Source organism: Leucoraja erinacea, chromosome 24 (genome assembly GCF_028641065.1).
Source record: "Leucoraja erinacea ecotype New England chromosome 24, Leri_hhj_1, whole genome shotgun sequence".
Taxonomy (NCBI): Eukaryota; Metazoa; Chordata; class Chondrichthyes; order Rajiformes; family Rajidae; genus Leucoraja; species Leucoraja erinaceus.
The window spans coordinates 33,481,030-33,502,055 of NC_073400.1; the positions used below are offsets into that span (position 1 = coordinate 33,481,030).

At 50.5% G+C, this 21,026-nt stretch overlaps 1 protein-coding gene and 1 long non-coding RNA gene across 2 annotated transcripts in view; one reads left to right on the forward strand and one right to left on the reverse strand.

Annotated features, from left to right (window-relative positions):
• LOC129708980 (uncharacterized) overlaps positions 1 to 21,026 on the forward strand; it is an 82,202-nt gene that overhangs the window by 43,582 nt on the left and 17,594 nt on the right. The gene's annotated exons all lie outside the window — the stretch shown is intronic.
• LOC129708979 (plexin-A2-like) overlaps positions 11,206 to 21,026 on the reverse strand; it is a 196,982-nt gene continuing 187,161 nt past the window's right edge. Inside the window, 3 exon segments of the mRNA XM_055655091.1 lie at positions 11,206 to 15,205; positions 18,438 to 18,588; positions 19,584 to 19,796. Coding sequence (XP_055511066.1) covers positions 15,110 to 15,205; positions 18,438 to 18,588; positions 19,584 to 19,796 — 460 coding nt within the window. The 3' untranslated portion in view covers positions 11,206 to 15,109.

A 21,026-nucleotide genomic window follows, 5' to 3' on the forward strand; every position in this document is an offset into this window, starting at 1 on the left:
GCGTGCCACTCGCTGGGTGGAAATGTCAAGTACCTGTACTAGGCTGAGCTACAGGTGAGAGGGAAGGAGATTTATCAGGCAGGTCTTTATAAAGCAGGTTGTTACAGTGCTGACACTCAGTGCTGGGGAAGCAAAAACTATTAGCGATGCTTACAGTATTGAAACAGGCAGAGAGACCAGGGGGTTAGGCCTGACGCAGGGAGATGGGATTAGTTTACATCAGCACTATGGCCAGCACGGATATCGTGGGCCGAAGGGCCTGTTCCTGTGCGGTTCTGCATTCTATGAAGGTGCGCAAAGAGCAACAGATGAAGGATTACATTTCCAGAATGCATTTATTCAGGACGGCACGGTGGTGCAGCGGGTAGAGCTGCTGCCTCACAGCACCAGAGACCCGGGTTCCATCCTAACTACAGGTGCTGTCTGTACGGAGTTTGTACAGTCTCCCCGTGACTTGCGTGGGTTTTCTCCGGGTGCTCCGGTTTCCTCCCACACTCCAAAGACGTGCAGGATTGTTGGTTAATTGGCTTCTGTAAATTATAAACTGTCCCTTGTCAGTAGGATAGCGCTAGTGTGCGGGATGATCGCCGGTCAGCATCGACTCGATGGGCCGATGGGCCTGTTTCCGTGCTGTATCTCTAAAGTCTAAAGGTGTCTCTTTGTTGAGAAAGATACAAGCTGACTGGGTCGGTGGGGTGAAGTGATACCAGCTGTAAACAGGCAAGTCGATTAGCCTGGAAACAGGCCCAACTTGCCCACATTGCCCAACATGTCCCATCTACAGTAGTCCCACCTGCCCATGTTTGGCCCATATCCCTCCAAATCTGTCCTATCCATGTACCTGTCTAACTGTTTCTTAATCATTGGGATAGTCCCAGCCTCAACTACTTCCTCTAGCAGCTCGTTCAATACACCCACCTGTATGGAACCGTTACCTCTCAGGTTCTGCCCCTTGCCAGAGGCACCAGGGGCTATTGACCAAAGTTGCTGTTGGCACAGAGGGAGCAGAATGGGTTGTGGGAGGAAACAGGGAGGTTTACATAAGGTCATAAGGAATAGGAGCAGAATTAGGCCATTCGGCCCATCCAGTCTACTCCGCCATTCAATCATGGCTGATCTATCTCTCCCTTCTAACCCCATTCTCCTGCCTTCTCCCCATAACCTCTGACACCCGTACTAATCAACAATCTACCTATCTCTGCCTTAAATATATCAAATGACTTGGCCTCCACAGCCTCTGGCTAAAGAAATTCCTCCTCATCTCCTTCCTAAAGGAACGTCCTTTAATTCTGAGGCTGTGACCTCTAGTCCTAGACTCTACCACTAGAGGAAACATCCTCTCCACATCCACTCGATCCATGACTTTCACTATTCTGTACATTTCACTGAGGTCTCTACGCTCCTTGTTTCTACGCGGCAGAGATGTGAGATCACTCGCCTGGTGAGTGGGTGGAACCGAATCACATCACTTCACTTCAGCTAACGAGTTTGGGCTAAAAATACCCCACCATCTGCTGAGTGCAAATACTCTTGGTGCTGAGTGTACCAGGCAGTGTGCTGATTCACGTACATACACCGTGTACAGTGTGCTGATCCACATACATACACCGTGTACAGTGTGCTGATTCACATACACCGTGTACAGTGTGCTGATCCACATACATACACCGTGTACAGTGTGCTGATCCACATACACCGTGTACAGTGTGCTGATCCACATACATACACCGTGTACAGTGTGCTGATCCACATACACCGTGTACAGTGTGCTGATCCACATACACCGTGTACAGTGTGCTGATCCACGTACATACACCGTGTACAGTGTGCTGATCCACATACATACACCGTGTACAGTGTGCTGATCCACATACATCGTGTACAGTGTGCTGATCCACATACATACACCGTGTACAGTTTGCTGACACACCTACATCCACCGTGTACTGTGGGCTGACCCACATACACCGAGTACAGTGTGCTGATACAGTGTGCTGATACATACACCGTGTACAGTGTGCTGATCCACATACACCGTGTACAGTGTGCTGACAGTACACCGTGTACAGTGTGCTGATCTACGTAGAGTGTGTAGAGTGTGTTGATCCACATACATAGAGTATGTAGAGTGTGCTGATCCACCTACATACACCGTGTACAGTGTGCTGATCCACATACACCGTGTACAGTGTGCTGATCCACGTACATACACCGTGTACAGTGTGCTGATCCACATACATACACCGTGTACAGTGCTGATCCACATGATCCACCATACCACATACATACACCGTGTACAGTGCTGATCCACATGATCACACAGTGTGCTGATCATACACCGTGTACAGTGTGCTGATCCACATACATACACCGTGTACAGTGTGCTGATCCACACATACACCGTGTACAGTGTGCTGATCCACATGATCCACATATACACCGTGTACAGTGTGCTGTGTGTACAGTGTGCTGATCCACATACATACACCGTGTACAGTGTGCTGATCCACGTACATACACCGTGTACAGTGTGCTGATCCACATACATACACCGTGTACAGTGTGCTGATCCACATACACCGTGTACAGTGTGCTGATCCACATACATACACCGTGTACAGTGTGCTGATCCACAGTGTGCTGATCCACATACACCGTGTACAGTACATACACACCGTGTACAGTGTGCTGATCCACATACATACACCGTGTACAGTGTGCTGATCCACATACATACACCGTGTACAGTGTGCTGATCCACATACATACACCGTGTACAGTGTGCTGATCCACATACACCGTGTACAGTGTGCTGATCCACATACATACACCGTGTACAGTGTGCTGATCCACATACATACACCGTGTACAGTGTGCTGATCCACATACACCGTGTACAGTGTGCTGATCCACATACATACAGTGTGCTGATCCACATACATACACCGTGTACAGTGTGCTGATCCACATACATACTACATACACCGTGTACAGTGTGCTGATCCACATACATACACCGTGTACAGTGTGCTGATCCACATACATACACCGTGTACAGTGTGCTGATCCACATACACCGTGTACAGTGTGCTGATCCACATACATACACCGTGTACAGTGTGCTGATCCACATACATACACCGTGTACAGTGTGCTGATCCACATACATACACCGTGTACAGTGTGCTGATCCACATACATACCGTGTACAGTGTACAGTGTGCTGATCCACATACATACACCGTGTACAGTGTGCTGATCCACATACATACACCGTGTACAGTGTGCTGATCCACATACATACACCGTGTACAGTGTGCTGATCCACATACACCGTGTACAGTGTGCTGATCCACATACATACACCGTGTACAGTGTGCTGATCCACATACATACACCGTGTACAGTGTGCTGATCCACACATACACCGTGTACAGTGTGCTGATCCACATACATACACCGTGTACAGTGTGCTGATCCACACATACACCGTGTACAGTGTGCTGATCCACATACACCGTGTACAGTGTGCTGATCCACATACATACACCGTGTACAGTGTGCTGATCCACATACACCGTGTACAGTGTGCTGATCCACATACATACACCGTGTACAGTGTGCTGATCCACATACATACACCGTGTACAGTGTACTGATCCACATACATACACCGTGTACAGTGTGCTGATCCACATACATACACCGTGTACAGTGTGCTGATCCACATACATACACCGTGTACAGTGTGCTGATCCACGTACACCGTGTACAGTGTGCTGATCCACATACATACACCGTGTACAGTGTGCTGATCCACATACACCGTTCAGACCCGCATCTCCAGTCGCCCTGTACATCGGCCACAACTCTGACAGCCAACAGCGTCCACAGTGGGGGATCAGCCTCCTGCACACACACACACCGTGTACAGTGTGCACCCCCGCTCCTACCCTGCCCACCTCTACCCTCCCCACACCTCCCCACCTCCGTACCCATCCCCACCCCCCCTCCGCCCACCTCCCGCGTCCACCTCCCACATACATACACACACCCCCCGACCATCCCCCCTACCCAAAACCCACCCCCAGTGTGCTCCCCGCTCCCCCACCCTCCCCACTATTGTAGATGTAGCCCAGTCCATCACACAGACCACACTCCCCACCATTGACTCCATCTACACTAGTAATCAAAGACTTGTCCCTGTCCCACCCCGGTCATTCCTCTACTCTCGGCTCCCATCCGGCAAAAGATACAGAAGCTGGACAGTGCTGGGAAAACTGTAGGAAACAAGTGTGTGCCTGGAAGCCACTGGTGGAGAGGAGATGAGAGGAGAGGAGAGGAGAGGAGAGGAGAGGAGAGGAGAGGGAGGAGAGGAGGGGAGGGGAGGGGAGAGGAGAGGAGAGGAGAGGAGAGGAGAGGAGAGGAGAGAGAGAGGAGAGGAGAGGAGGACTGCTCAGTCTGGGCACTGTGACCTCTCTGCTGTGGACACAACATGAAGGTCAGTGTGGGGACGATTAATAATGAATGCCCAGCGATCAAAGTTGGAGAGCACGGATTGGGGGTGTGTGTGGATTTTAGACGCTGTGTTATCGGCCGTCTCTACTTGCCCTTGACAAGGTAAGGAGGGGGCTACACCTCACCCGCTCCTCCTTAAACATTGGGCCAGAGTGATGCACAGTGTTCCTGTTCTGACCCTGTCCAGTTGCTGTCATACTTCCCTGCTGTTAGAATCTGTCCCTCTTGCAGTAAAGGGTTAACTTTAGTTTAGAGATACAGCGCGGAAACAGGCCCTTCAGCCCGGCGAGTCCATGCCGACCAGCGATCCCTGCACACTGACACTATCCTACACACACTGGGGACAATTTACAATTTTACCAAAGTCAATTAACCTACAAACCTGCACGTCTTTGGAATGTGGGAGGAAACCGGAGCACCCGGAGAAAAGTATTCAGTATTCAGTGTTTACCTTAAAGTCATTTTAACTGAGTACTTACATACACAGGTGAAATGAAAAAATTGTTTCTCAATCAGTTCCCGTCAGTGCAGTTAATAAAAACAGAATACATAGAGCTTTAAAAATTAAAATTACCATATCTAAAATAGACCTAATAAGTGAAATAAAGCAGACATTCAGACCGAACAGTGGGTTTGCTTTGACTGGTGCCTAGCTGTCAAAGTATGGGCGAGGTTAAATGTGTTGGTGTATGATGTATGGGGAGGGGACACAGTCCGTTAACCAACCCACGTAGGTCACGGGGAGAACGTACAAACTCCATACAGACAGCATCTGTAATCAGAATGGAACCAGGGTCTGTGATGCTGTGAGGCAGCAGCTCTACCCGCTGCGCCACCATGCTCGCATCTAATGTTGCATTTCATCTGTGGCTGTACGTCTATTACTGTTCTGTCATTGATGGGTCAGCTCTTCGAGACATTAACACAGAGAGAATGCTGTGCATCAGAGTGAAGAACAGATCCAAATATTCATGTTCAATGTGTATTGCTGTTGCAATGAATCGTCAGCTCTGTGGTCGTGTAACAGGCTCTGCTGAAAATAATTCCTTTACATATTGGACTAATCCAGCTGGCAATAAAAGCAGCTTTACTTTTTAATAAAACATTCTCCTGCCAACAGCTGAAACGCTGACATTTCCTGTACGAGACATTGTCGACCATGTTCCCTGATTCTTCATCTGTTCAAAAGTGATATGTGCAGAATTTGGCCATTCGGCCCATCAAGTCTACACCTCCATTCAATCATGACTAATCTAGCTCTCCCTCCTAACCCCATTCTCCTGCCTTCTCCAGTCCTTGTTCATCAGTCACTGAGAGTAAGCATGCAGGTACAGCAGGCAGTGAAGAAAGCTAACGGCATGTTGGCCCTCATAATGAGAGGATTCGAGTATAGGAATAAAGAGGTCCTTCTGCAGTTGTACAGGGCCCTGGTGAGACCATGCCTGGAGTATTGTGTGCAGTTTTGGTCTCCTAATTTGAGAAAGGACATTCTTGCTATTGAGGGAGTGCAGCGTAGGTTCACCAGGTTAATCCCCGGGATGGCGGGACTGACATATGAGGAAAGATTGAAAAGACTGGGCTTGTATTCACTGGAATTTAGAAGGATGAGGGGATATCTTAGAGAAACGTATAAAATTATAAAAGGACCGGGTCGAATCCTAATTCTGCTCCTATCACATGAACTGATGACTCCCCCTGACCCCCCCCCCCCCCCCCCCCCCCCCCAGCCACATCTGTCTGTTGGCCCACACAGCTGGCTGGCTCGCTGGTAAACTGCAAGACTGAAGAGTGAAGACTGCCTGTAACGTTAATGAAGAGAAGGCAGATTGATGATTACAACAGCTACACATGTGGAACTGAGCGACATGATGAAGTGGCTTCATATTATCTCTTGCACATAAATCCCAGTGATGGGGTAATTGTGATATCGCTGCCACAACCATCTCTCCCTCACCTATAGGCCGCCCGTAAACCAATTTGGCAGTGATATCTTTTTGAAATAATGTCGTTGATGGCTTGATTATAGATTGGTGCTTCGGCTAGGCAGTGAAAGAAAAGCAATTACACGATGATTTGGATAGATTTATGCCGTTGCTTCGATGAATTCTGACAATTCGTGCAGAAAATCCTATCGTCTTGTGAACTGGAAATAACACAGATTTTCTCGTTGCGTTTGCAATCAGAGCTTTAAGCATTGGTTGTGGAGAAAGGGAAATGTATAACTCTGAAACTGGTTTGCATTCGTATTGTAAACCTAGGAGTTTAGTTTAGTCTGTTCAGTTTATTGTCACCTGTACCGAGGTACAGTGAAAAGCTTTTGTTGCGCGCTAACCAGTCAGCAGTAAGACAATGCATGATTACAGTTGAGCCATTGCAATGTAGAGACAGGTGATAAGGGAATAACGTTTAGGGCAAAGTGAAGCCAGCAAAGACTGTGCGTGTGGGCAGCGCATCAGTACCTGAGCATGTGGGGCATGTGACAAACAAACACAACAATATTATATCTGTACGCTGTGCCTAGCTTGATAGCAATCATTTTACACACTAGATAGTGTGGAAACAGGCACGTGGGCACAGACACGCCACAGACACGCCACGGTCATGCCACGGACACGCCACGGTCACATGGCCACATGGCCACAGACACGCCACAGTCACGTCAGGCCACATGGCCACAGACACGCCACAGTCATGCCACGGTCACATGGCCACAGACACGCCAGGTCACGTCAGGCCACGTAGTTATGGACACGACACGGACACGCCACGGATATGCCACGGTCACATGGCCACAAACACGCCACGGTCAAGCCAGGCCACATGGCCACAGACACGCCAGGTCACGTCAGGCCACGTAGTTATGGACACGCCACGGTCATGCCACGGTCACATGGCCACAGACACGCCAGGTCACGTCAGGCCACGTAGTTATGGACACGCCACGGTCACGCCAGGCCACATGGGCACAGACACAGACACACCAAGCCGACCAGCGATCACCCCGTACACTAACACCATCCTACACTCACTAGGGGTAATTTACAAATTACAGAAGGCAATTAACCTACAAAAATCTGCACGTTTTTGGAGCGCCCTGAGACAATTGGCTTCTGTAAATTGTAAATTGTCGCTAGTGTGTAGGATAGCGTTAGTGTGCAGGGATCGCTGGTGGGACCGGACTCAGTGGGCTGAAGGGCCTGTTTCCGTGCTGTATCTCTAAACTAAACTAAACTAAAGTTCCTGGATCCAACTGTCAGTGTCTGGTTTAGGTCACTTCAGTCACCACCCCCACAGTCTGGAGTGTAAACACCTCCCCCCCTCTCTGTTCACCCATCCCCACAGATGCTGCCTGACCCACTGAATAACTCCAGCATAGTGTCATAGAATGATACAGTGCGAAACAGGCCCTTCAGCCCAACTTGCCCACACCGGCCAACACACCCCAGCTATACTAGTCCCACCTGCCTGCGTTTGGCCCATATCCCTCCAAACCTGGCCGATCCATGTACCTGTCTAACTGTTTCTTAAATGTTGGGATAGTCCCAGCCTCAACTACCTGCTCTGGCCGCTGGTTCCATACACCCACCGCCCTCTGTGGCAGATGATATCAGATTCCTATTACTCAGTGTTACTCCGCAGGTTCCGATTAAATCTTCCTCCCTCTCTCGAATAGAAAGCACACATATAATTGCCAATTTCAGGCTAAAGGGGTTTTATTTTGAGTGGGGGGGGGGGGGGGGGGGGTGACAATAAAATGCTGCTTTTGTTCAAGGCTTTGCTTGGAAACTTAGTGATTGGAAAAAATGATCTAATATTAAAAGCTCAATGGGAAAGCCGAAAGGCTAACATTAAAAGGAATCAATTTGCAGTTTTTGGTTGCATAATATCACGCTGCATTCAGCATAAATATTTATATTGTTCATTACTGAGCCGGTGTGGTGCTAGAATAATCGAGGAGCAGCATAAAACAACAACTGCAAACCAACTTGACCAGACTCACATTGCAGCAGGATGCCCGCAGGAAAGAATTAACCTTTGTTTGAGACTGTTGCTATTTCCCTTTCTATGTGGAATCAAAACTAATTTCTCGCTGCGCGTTATTCCGTGACCAACGCTGCACAAACATCTCATAAAATCACAACCTGTACAGAAGTAATTCTCATCGTTAAAATTAATCTGAGGCTCAAGGTAATGGATGTTGTAGCTGGATTGCCAGCAGTTGTGACATCAGGCGACAAAACCACCAGGTCCCCGTGATCTCGTAAACACACGTGTCCTCTACACATGTGTCTTACACACACGTGTCCTCTACACACGTGTCTTCCACACATGTGTCCTCTACACACCTCTACACACATGTGTCCTCTACACACGTGTCCTCTACACACGTGTCCTCTACACACGTGTCTACACACACGTGTCCTCTACACACGTGTCCTCTACACACGTGTCCTCTACACACGTGTCCTCTACACACGTGTCCTCTACACATGTGTCCTCTACACACACGTGTCCTCTACACACATGTGTCCTCTACACACGTGTCCTCTACACACGTGTCCTCCTACATACGTGTCCTCTACACACGTGTCTTCCACACACGTGTCTTCCACACACGTGTCCTCTACACACGTGTCCTCTACACACTTGTCTTCTACACACATGTCCTCTACACACGTGTCTTCCACACACCTACACTTTATTGTCACGTGTAGCGAGGTACAGTGTAAAGCTTCTGTTGCGTGCTATCCAGTCGGCGGAAAGACTGGACATGATTACAATCGAGCCGTCCACAGTGTACAGATACAGGATAAGGGAATAATGTTTAGTGCAAGGTAAAGCCAGCAAAGTCGGACCAAGGATAGTCTGAGGGTCACCAATGAGGTAGATAGTAGTTCAGGACCGCTCTCTGGTTGTGCTAGGATGGTTCAGTTGCCTGATAACAGTGGGCCGCAGAGTTACTGATGGACCCACTCCGTTCCTTCACAACGTGGGACCCAACGTGACGTGTAAACACCTCTCCGTGACTGACTGAACGGCCGGCCACCCCTTCGGCCCCATCTCCAGCCTGTAAATCGCCATTTTAGTCCCTGTGTCTGATCTTGAATCTGCTGGAATGACAAAGTTAATCTGTGGCAGATCAATCACCTCAGAACATGCCAGGAAATGATGCTTACAGATGCTGGGAAGCATGAATGCCGCCGAGCTTGGGCAATATCAGAGCCATTGTGTTCAATACAGGCAGTCCTCTGTCTCAGAATCATCCGCAAACCACCTTAAAATGAATTGCTAGCACATTGAAACATTATGTGTAATTATTGCGAGTTGCTTCTGGGCAAGGGGCATGTGACTAAATGGGTTTAAAACTTTACAATGTTGGGTGATCTTTACGTTTCATGAAATCCTTTCTCCAGACGGCCTCACGGAAACACAGAATGAGTAATGAAACATTATTTACCCACAGATAATAATTAATTGGATTCCACTTAATTATTTGTGGATACTGGGCCTGTCGTTGTGGGGAGCCTGCAGCCAGCAGCTCCCTGGTGAATTCCCGGCCCTTATCGTCAGGTTTGTGTTATCGAGGGGAACACATTGAGCTTATTAATATGGAGAGGGATATTTGCAATATAGAGAGCCCGAGGCTCGGACATAGCCTGACATGAACGCGCTGGATCCAGGCCCTTTGGCCCATCACTCCCATGCTATTCTATCAACCAATCCCATTACAGTTGCACCACACCAGAAACTGGCTATAAATGTTATTCCCTTTAACCTGTATCTGTACAGTGTGGACGGCTCGATTGTAATCATGTGTTGGAAGGGAACTGCAGATGCTGGTTTAAACTGAGGTACGCATAAAAATCTGCAGTAACTCAGCGGGGCAGGCAGCATCTCTGGAGAGAAGGAATGGGTGACATTTCGGGTCGGGTCTGAAGAAGGGTCTCGACCTGAAACGTCACCCATTCCTTCTCTCCAGGGATACTGCCTGTCCCACCGACTTACTCCAGCATTCTGTGTCTATCTTCAATTGTAATCATGTACAGTCTTTCCGCTGACTGCATAGCATGCAACATAAGCTTTTCACTGTACCTCGGTACACGTGACAATAAACTAAAACTAAACTGAACCATACTTTTTGCTGACTGGATAGCACACACTAAATTTACATCGTCAGTAACGTGACTGATTTCAGAAGCTCATGTTGACGTCACCGGTGCAGCTTTATCAAGAAAAAAAAGACACAGAGTGCTGGAGTAACTCAGCGGGTCAGGCAGCATCTGTGGAGAACATGGATAGGTGACGTTTCACAGAGTGCTGGAGTAATTCAGCGGGTCAGGCAGCATCCGTGGAGAACATGGATAGGTGACGTTTCACAGAGTGCTGGAGTAACTCAGCGGGTCAGGCAGCATCTGTGGAGAACATGGATAGGTGACGTTTCACTGAGTGCTGGAGTAACTCAGAGGGTCAGGCAGCATCTGTGGAGAACATGGATAGGTGACGTTTCACCGAGTGCTGGAGTAACTCAGCGGGTCAGGCAGCATCTGTGGAGAACATGGATAGGTGACGTTTCACAGAGTGCTGGAGTAACTCAGCGGGTCAGGCAGCATCTGTGGAGAACATGGATAGGTGACGTTTCGCATAGTGCTTGAGTAACTCAGCGGGTGTGCAGCAGCATCTGAGGAGAACATGGATAGGTGACGTATCACAGAGTGCTGGAGTAACTCAGCGGGTCAGGCAGCATCTGTGGAGAACATGGATAGGTGACGTTTCACAGAGTGCTGGAGTAACTCAGCGGGTCAGGCAGCATCTGTGGAGAACATGGAGACCATTTCTTGAGTTTGATTAATCCTTGAGCTGTGAGCAGTTGGTCAGTAATAGTTGAAGCATCAACGAGTGGTATTAGCATCTTTCCTGAGTCTAACAGCTCAGGAAACGACAAGAAAAAAAAGTAATCTTCTGATGTTTTATCAAGTTACCTTTATTTCTGTACAACAACAGTACAAAGTGATTCTGGCTTTTGTAAAATAGGAGTGATTCATATTTACAATAGGTACACAATATAACAAATAGGGAGGGTTTTTTAAATAGTTTACTGTACGATCCACCCCCCCCCCCCCCGCCCCCCGACACTGACTGGAACACGCTCCTGTGATAAGCCCCTCACCCCGGGAGGTGGGCAAGGCACCCGTGGTCGGGGCACAGAGGAGAGGGACGGGGAGGGGAGTTTGAATCGAAGGTAGACACAATAAAGCCGGAGCAACTCAGCGGCACAGGCAGCGTGTTTTGTACAGTTTGTACAGACATGGACTGTGGGAACTGGCGATAGCAAACGGACAACAGGTTTACACTGACCCTGTACTGGGGATAATTAAACTGAACAGAACAATATGCTGAAGATAGACACAGAGTGCTGGAGTAACTCAGTGGGTCAGGCAACATCTGTGGAGAACATGGATAGGTGATGTTTCACAGAGTGCTGGAGTAACTCAGTGGGTCAGGCAGCATCTGTGGAGAGAAGGAATGGGTGACGTTTCAGGTTGAGACCCGTCTTCAGAAAGTAGGTAAAGATCTGTGTGTTTGGATGGGGAATGTGGGGACTGTTTGGAGGGATGTGGGTCCAATGCTGGCTAGTGGGACTAAATTCAGCCTTTACTTTAGACTTTAGCGGCACAGCGGGGAAACAGGCCCCTCGGCCCACCGAGAATACACCGACCAGCGATCCCCGCACACTAACACACTAGGGACAATTTACACATACACCAAGCCAATTAACCTACAAACCTGTACGTCTTTGGAGTGTGGGAGGAAAGCAAAGATCTCGGAGAAAACCCACGCAGGTCACGGGGAGAACATGCAAACTCCGTACAGACAGCACCCGTAGTCAGGATGGAATCTGGGCCTCTGGCGCTGTGAGACAGCAGCTCTACCCGCTGTGCCACCATGCTGCCTGTCTTGGACACTACACGTGTGCAGGTGTGCGTGTACACTACACGTGTGCAGACGTGCGTGTACACTACACGTGTGCAGACGTGCGTGTACACTACACGTGTGCAGATGTGCGCGTACACTACACATGTACAGATGTGCGTGTACACTACACGTGTGCAGATGTGCATGTACACTACACGTGTGCAGACGTGCGTGTACACTACACGTGTGCAGATGTGCATGTACACTACACATGTACAGATGTGCGTGTACACTACACGTGTGCAGACGTGCGTGTACACTACACGTGTGCAGATGTGCATGTACACTACACGTGTACAGACGTGCGTGTACACTACACGTGTACAGATGTGCGTGTACACTACACGTGTACAGCTTCCAATACAGACCTCCAGCCAGTGAGCTGTCAGGTGAGGTGTGTGTGTGTCCAATGAATGTGACCCTGATCCCCCCACCCCCACCCACCGCATCCTGCCCAGTGGACACAGTAACTTCACCTTCACCCTAACAGCATGCAGCGAAACACGTTACAATACAACTATCCAAACACAGAGGTAACAGCACACCTGGAACCAGATGTTGACTGGGACGTATCACCCAGTGAACATCTGGCACTGTGCCACCCGTTCACTGCCCGTCCCCAGACCTGTCTCGCCCACGGGCAGCCACGCGTGATACAACGTCACAACACAATACACACGGATGTGCGACCCACGCAACACATGTGTGTACGGGGAGAGGATCACGTATGACAGCGTTGCGGAGTGGTCGTTGTGGGGCTCAACACCGTGAGCTATGGACAATATTTACATGGAGACGGGCGGTCAGTTTCGGGCTGGCAGTGGGTCGGTGGGGGGTGGGGGGGTGGGGAGTGATGTCCGTCAGAATCCTTTGGTTTTCCAGCGAGGAGACGGAGAGGTGAGGTATTGCTTGCCGGTAATCGCAGGTTCCACACTTGTACTTGGACGGCAAGAGAGGGTGGCGGCTTGACCCCGGTCACACCGGCCCGGTGTGAGGGGCCACAGTCCGTGCGTCCCCCTGTACCATCACCGTCCGGTCAGCAGCCCAATGTCCAGTGTCCCCACCACTGACCGCTGCCACCATCCACCCGGCAGGTTCCCACTGACCCGGCTCTCGCAGCGAGAAGGGGGATCGCAGCAGAGAAATATCGTTAGCGATACAGCGCGGAAACAGGCCCTTCGGCCCACAGGGTCCGTGCCGACCAGCGATCCCAGCACTGTAACACTATCCTGCACACACTAGGGACAATTTACAATTTACCAAACCAATTAACCTACAAACCTGTCCGTCTTTTGGAGTGTGGGAGGAAACCGAAGATCTCACCCACGCAGGTCACGGGGTGAACATGCAAACTCCGTACTGACAGCCCCCGTAGTCACTATCAAACCCGGGTCTCCTGTGCTGTGAGGCAGCAGCTCTACCCGCTGCACCACCGTGCTGGAGTCATCGGGCAGTTGACATCCCCTCCGTGACCAACTACACACCAGGGGCCGAGCGGTGACATGCGTGTGGACACGTCGCCAGGGCAGCTCGTCTCCCTGATCACACGCGTGTGGGGGCGTGGGATGAGTCCCTTCCTGGCGGGTTTGACTGCACCTGGTCAGGTACAGGTGACAATGTCGTCTCAGGTGGGGAGGAGTGGGGGGTTGCAACCTTCACCTGCTCCACCCTGTTTCAACGAATGCAATCAACCTGGCGTGCACAAACAGAAGATCAAGCAGAACAAGTTGTCTGTCAACTTTAGGCTGTGCACGCCATACGCTAGAAGAAGAAGACCAGGTGGGGAAGGTGTGTGATGGGATGGGAACCAATGCAGGGGGGGGAGAGGCACTCACCTGGAGTGAGGGAGGGTTGGGATCTAGGGTAACCCACTCCAGCAAGGTGCTGGCTCGAAGGGCCGAATAGCCTACTCCTGCATTTATTGTCTATTGTCTATTGAGAGATCTCCTGTACTAACTCCCCACCGCGCCACAGAAATACATTCAAGAAGGTTGTAGACACGAGGTCCAGGACTGACCTCACGTCGCATACTGACCACACACACACACAGTTCACTAATGATAGCAGCAATAATAGGTTCCATCTTCTTATTAAACGCAGTAATAACATGAACAGAAACATGGAGCACAGAGGTCCGTGTCTGCAGAAGTGCATCAATGTTCTCCATCAAAACACCAAGCTTCCGTCAACGGGAAACGTCTTGGGCCGAGGACCAGCAGAGAGCAGATTGTCCAGTTGCTCAGGCCACAGGTGGCTGGAGGTTGCGGCCACTCTGGGACGGAGATTGTGGTGGGTCTTTGTGTTCTTCCCGCGTTCTCCCGCAGCAACGCCCTGGTGCAACCAACAATGACCGAGTGACCATTGGCTGCAGAGATTGCAGTTGGCCAGAGGTGCGGAGTGTTACAGACGTCCACCAGCAGCTCAGCTCAAGGTAGCGTTCTGCACACGGCCTTAAACAAAAACCAACGTCCTGCCCCGATCAAACTCAGGCAGCGAGCTGTCCACTGGCACGTACCGGCCACAGAGGCCACAGGTCCATCGTGCTGCGTACTATCCCACTGGTCCCCTCTCTCCAGCGCTCACGCTGATGGCGAGCAGCTGCCGTGCCGGCCCTCTCTCAGCTCTCCAGTGACATGGCGGCAATCAGCTGCTCCACCTTGTATCCCAGTCGCTGCCGTCTCGCCTGCTCATCCTCATCCAGGGCTGCCGTTATCTACAGGGGGAGAGAAGGCAAGGCTGTCATCATCAGTGTGTGTACACGTGTGTCGACCAGAACCACCCAGGCAGTATCTGTGGAGAACATGGATAGGTGACGTTTCACAGAGTGCTGGAGTAACTCAGCGGGTCAGGCAGTATCTGTGGAGAACATGGATAGGTGACGCTTCACAGAGTGCTGGAGTAACTCAGCGGGTCAGGCAGCATCTGTGAGGAGAAGGAATGGGTGATGTTTGGACGTTCCAAGCCCACCTATCCATGTGTTAGGAGTGGGAGATAGATCAGCCATGATTGAATGGTGGAGTATACTTGATGGGTTGAATGGCCTTACTTATGACCTTATGAGTGACCAGGGTGCGACTCGTCCTTGATTATGCTGCTGGCCTTGTAGATGGAGTCAATGCACGCAACAAAAGCTTTTCAATGTACCTGTGTACACGTGACAATAAACTAGCCCCATCCACAATTCTCCTCTCATCTTGAGGACAGACACAAAGTGCTGGAGTAACTCAGCGGGACAGGCAGCATCTCTGGAGACAAGGAATGGGTGACGTTTTGGGTCGCGACGCTGCCTGTCCCGCTGAGTTACTCCAGCACTTTGTGTCTATCTTCAGTTTAAACCAGCATCTGCAGTTCCTTCCCACACACCTCTCATCGCCACCATCCTTCTGCTCCTGAGCTGAATTATTCATCTGCTGAGCTGTGCTCGTGTTTCATCATATTCCCCCCCTACTTGACATTCACGCTAGTTTGGGTTTGAGACTGAACTAATTCTGATTCTCAGACAGATTATTCCCAGCGACAGAGGTTGATGCAGGCTGTGTGACGATCTCCGGTTGTCATAGAAACATAGACAATAGGTGCACATAGGCCATTTGGCCCTTCGAGCTAGCACCGCCATTCAATATGATCATGGCTGATCATCCAGAATCAGTACCCCGTTCCTGCTTTCTCCCCATATCCCCTGATTCCGTTAGCCTTAAGAGCTAAATCTAACTCCCTCTTGAAACCATCCAGTACCTGCAATCTGACTTTCAGTGACTGATGTACAAGGACACCCAGGTCTCGTTGCACCTCCCCTTCTCCTAATCTGACACCATTCAGATAATAATCCCCATTCTTGTTCTTGCCACCAAAGGGGATTACCTCACATTTATCCACATTATACTGCATCTGCCATACATCTGCCCACTCACCCATCCTATCCAAGGTTGGGTGAGTGATGATCAGCCATCATCATATTGAATGACGGTGCTGGCTGGAAGGACTGAATGGCCTACTCCTGCACTTTCTGAGACAGAGAGAGAGAGGGGAGGAGAGGAGCATTAATTACTGCATCACTTCATATGCAAGCTACAAGCTTGGCCAGAATCATTTATTGCAGTATTCACTGAGGCAATGATTCTGAATATTCCTAATGAGTTATTACCCATCAGATTACAGAGCACGTTTCACAAGCCTTTCTGTTCACCAGGCTCCAGCTGAACGGAAATATAATCTTGCTTTATTCTTGTCCAAATGATACACAAATGCTTAAAACGTTACTAAAGGAACAGCTAATATAGAACCAGCAGTGGCAACAACAGCAGGAGACGTCGGCATGTGTGGTCATGAGATCTTTCCACACGACCATCTGTTTATCAGGTGAAACTGCTGCCTGCATCACGGGATGGATGTTCATACCATCATAGATCATAAGTGATAGGAGTAGAATCAGGCCATTCACCCACCAAGTCTACTCCGCCATTCAATCATGGCTGATCTATCTCCCTCCTAACCCCATTCTCCTGCCTTCTCCCCATAACCCCTGACACCCGTACTGATCAAGAATCTATCTATCTCTGCCTTAAGAATATCCACTGACTTGGCCTCCACAGCCGTCTGTGGCAAATAATTCCACAGATTCGCCACCCATTGGGCAGCATGTTAGACCAGCGGGTAGAGCTGCTGCCTCGACCTTGACCACGGGTGCTGTCTGTATGGAGTTTGTACGTTCTCCCGTGATCTGCGTGGGTTTTCTCCGGGTGCTTTGGTTTCCTCCCACACTCTAAAGGTCAATTGGCTTGGCTTAAATGTAAAATCTGTCCCTAGTGTGTGTGGGATAGTGTTAGTGTGCGGGCATCGCTGTCCCTAGTGTGTGTGGGATAGTGTTAGTGTGCGGGCATCGCTGGGCGGTGTGGACTTGGTGGGCTGAGTTACTCCAGCACTCTGTGTCTATTTGAGCCATTAGCCGGTGAGGGGGGACGGAGCCTGGATAGGCAGGGACAGGGACACTTGTTTATGGTGAGGGGGTGAGAGATTGAATAGGATCCTGAGGGGTAACATTTCCACACAGAGGCTGAAGGATGGATGAAATGAGCTGCAGGGACTATCGCAACATTTAAGAAACAGTTGGACAGGTACATGGATGTGTAGGAATGAATTGCAGATACTGGTGGCACCGAAGATCGACACAAAATGCCGGAGTAACTCAGTAGTACAGGCAGCATCTCTGGAGAGAAGGAATAGGTGACGGATCGGGTTGAGACCTTTCTTCAGACTAGGACAGGTTTGGAGGGATATGGGCCAAGCACGGGCTGGTGGGACTGGTGTAGCTGGGGCATGTTGGTCAGTGTGGGCAAGTTGGGCTGAAGGGCCTGCGAGTGTGTGAGTGTGTGTGTGTGTGAGTGTGTGTGTGTGTGTGTGAGTGTGTGTGTTAGTGTGTGTGTGAGTGTGTGTGTGTGAGTGTGTGTGTGTGAGTGTGTTAGTGTGTGTGAGTGTGTGTGTGTGTGTGTGTGTGTGTGTGTGTGTTAGTGTGTGTGTGTGTGTGTGTGTGTGTGTGTGTGTGTGTGTTAGTGTGTGTGTGTGTTAGTGTGTGTGTGTGTGTGTGTGTGTGTGTGTGTGTGTGTGTGTGTGTGTGTGTGTGTGTGTGTGTAGTGTGTGTGTGAGTGTGTGTGTGTGAGTGTGTGTGTGTGTGAGTGTGTGTGTGTGTGTGTGTCAGTGTGTGTGTGTGTGTTAGTGTGTGTGTGTGTGAATGTGTGTGTGTGTGTGTGTGTGTGTGTGAGTGTGTGTGTGAGTGAGTGTGTGTGTGAGTGTGTGTGTGTGTGTGTGTTAGTGTGTGTGTGTGTGTGTGTGTGTGTGTGTGTGTGTGTGTGAGTGTGTGTGTGAGTGTGTGTGTGAGTGTGTGTGTGTGTGAGTGTGTGTGTGTGTTAGTGTGTGTGAGTGTGAGTGTGTGTGAGTGTGTAACTGACCTCCTGGTTGTACTTGGACACATAGGAGTAGATCTCGTTGAGTGCGCTGAGCATGTTGAACTCGGTGACGTGTAGGCGGGACTGTTCTGCCAGGTAGGCGTTCATGTCCTGGTCACTGATGGCTGGCATCTTGGCAATGTCGGCGTAGTACCTGTGGACCGCCGCACACGGTTACACACCGGGCAAACACGCCTGTCTACCCATCCCACAACACGCCACTGGTGTATGGCACACACAGACACGCCAACACACGGACACACCAACACACGGACACGCCAACACACGGACACGTGGACACACCAACACACGGACACGGCAACACACGGACACATGGACACGCCAACACACGGACACGGCAACACATGGACACATGGACACGCCAACACATGGACACGTCACCACACGGACACATCAACACATGGACACACCAACACATGGACACGCCAACACACGGACACGTGGACACACCAACACTCGGACACGCCAACACACGGACACGTGGACACACCAACACACGGACACGCCAACACACGGACACGTGGACACGGGCACGCGGACACACCAACACACGGACACGGCAACACACGGACACATGGACACGCCAACACATGGACACGTCACCACACGGACACATCAACACATGGACACACCAACACATGGACACGCCAACACACGGACACGTGGACACACCAACACTCGGACACGCCAACACACGGACACGTGGACACACCAACACACGGACATGCCAACACACGGACACGTGGACACGGGCACGTGGACACACCAACACACGGACACACCAACACACGGACACGGCAACACACGGACACGCCAACACATGGACACGTCACCACACGGACACATCAACACATGGACACACCAACACCCGAACACGTGGACATGTCAACACATGGACACATCAACACATGGACACACCAACACACGGACACGTCAACGTCAACACACAGACATGTCAACACACAGACACGTCAATACACGGACCGCCAACACATGGACACGCCAACACATCGGCACACAGACACACACCACATGCCAACACAGGCAAGGCCATTCTGACCCGCAAACCTGCCCCACCGTTCCAGACTGACCTCTAACCCCGAGACTGACCTCTAACCCCAGACTGACCTCTCCACCCAGCTCTTGTAGTTGGGGATGTCCTTGGCGTACAGCAGCTTGTTGGACGGAGAGTCTTTGCCCAGACGGTGGTCAGACGTGGAGCAGGAATCCATGAAGGTCTGGGCCACGACAGACAGACAGGCGTCTGTGATGCTGCTCTTGTGGATGTCGAACACAAACTGCGGGTTCTTGATCACGTTCACCCAGAAACGCAGCGGGAGACTGGAGGAGAGAGGCGGGGGAGAGAGTTAGAGACAGGGGGAGAGAAGGGGGGAGAGAAGGGGGGAGAGAGGGGAGGGGAAGGGGGGAAGGAAGGGGAGAGGAGGGGAGGGGTAGGAATGGGAGGGGATTGGAGGGGAGGGGAGTAGAGAGGAGGGGAGTAGAGAGGAGGGGAGTAGAAGGGGGACAGGCTGGGGACAGAGTGGGGGGGGGGATGGGCAGGGGGTTCCAGTGATGGAGATGTGTGATAGAATCACACACTTGGGACAGCTGTTACACTACTCAACACTGTACCTCGGTGATTGCCACCCCCCCCCCCCCCCCCCCCCCGGACACCAGGAAAAAAAATAATTGCACTACTATGACTGTATGCACGTAAATATATTTATTTATTGTTCATATACTATGTCGCTCTTCTAGGGAGATGCTAACTAACTGCATTTCGTTGTCTCTGTACTGTACACTGCACAATGACAATTACATTTGAAGACTAATTAAAGGGGTTCTTGCACAAACAGCGCGGCAGATATTGGGAGAAATATCTCTGGTGAAGAAGCTATTTACAATATTCATCAACGTGACCTTTCCAGGGTCCGAATCAGTCCCAAAAATACAGAATGTTGCCAAGATTCCCCGTCGTTAGAAACTGCTGGAAATGTAACTGGGCCAGGAATCACCAGGTTAGATCTAACCCTCGATGTCTGGCAATGTCGCCCTCAATCTTCCCACCACCACCTGCCCCCCCCCCCCCCCCCCCCCCCCGCCCCCCTGTACAATCACCAGACATTGTTTCTAAGGCAAAGCCCTTTATAAATCATTTTAGTTTAGTTCAGTGATACAACGCGGAAACAGGCCCTTCGGCCCATCGAGTCCGCGCCGACCAGCGATCCCCGCACATTAACACTATCCTACACACACACTGGGACAATTTACATTTTATACCAAGCCAATTGACCTACAATCCTGTACGTCTTTAGAGTTTGGGAGGAAACTGAAGATCTTGGAGAAAACCCACGCAGGTCATGGGGAGAACGTGCAAACTCCGTACAGACAGCACCCGTAGTCGGGATGGAAGCCGGGTCTCTGGCGCTGTGAGGCAGCAGCTCTACCCGCTGCGCCACCGTGCTGGTACACTGCCCCTTTATTGACCAGGAGGATTTATGAAGGAAAGGTTTTGTCTGAGCGGAGGCACAATGCAGTGTGTTTGTCAATAAACTCTTAATGCATCTTTGC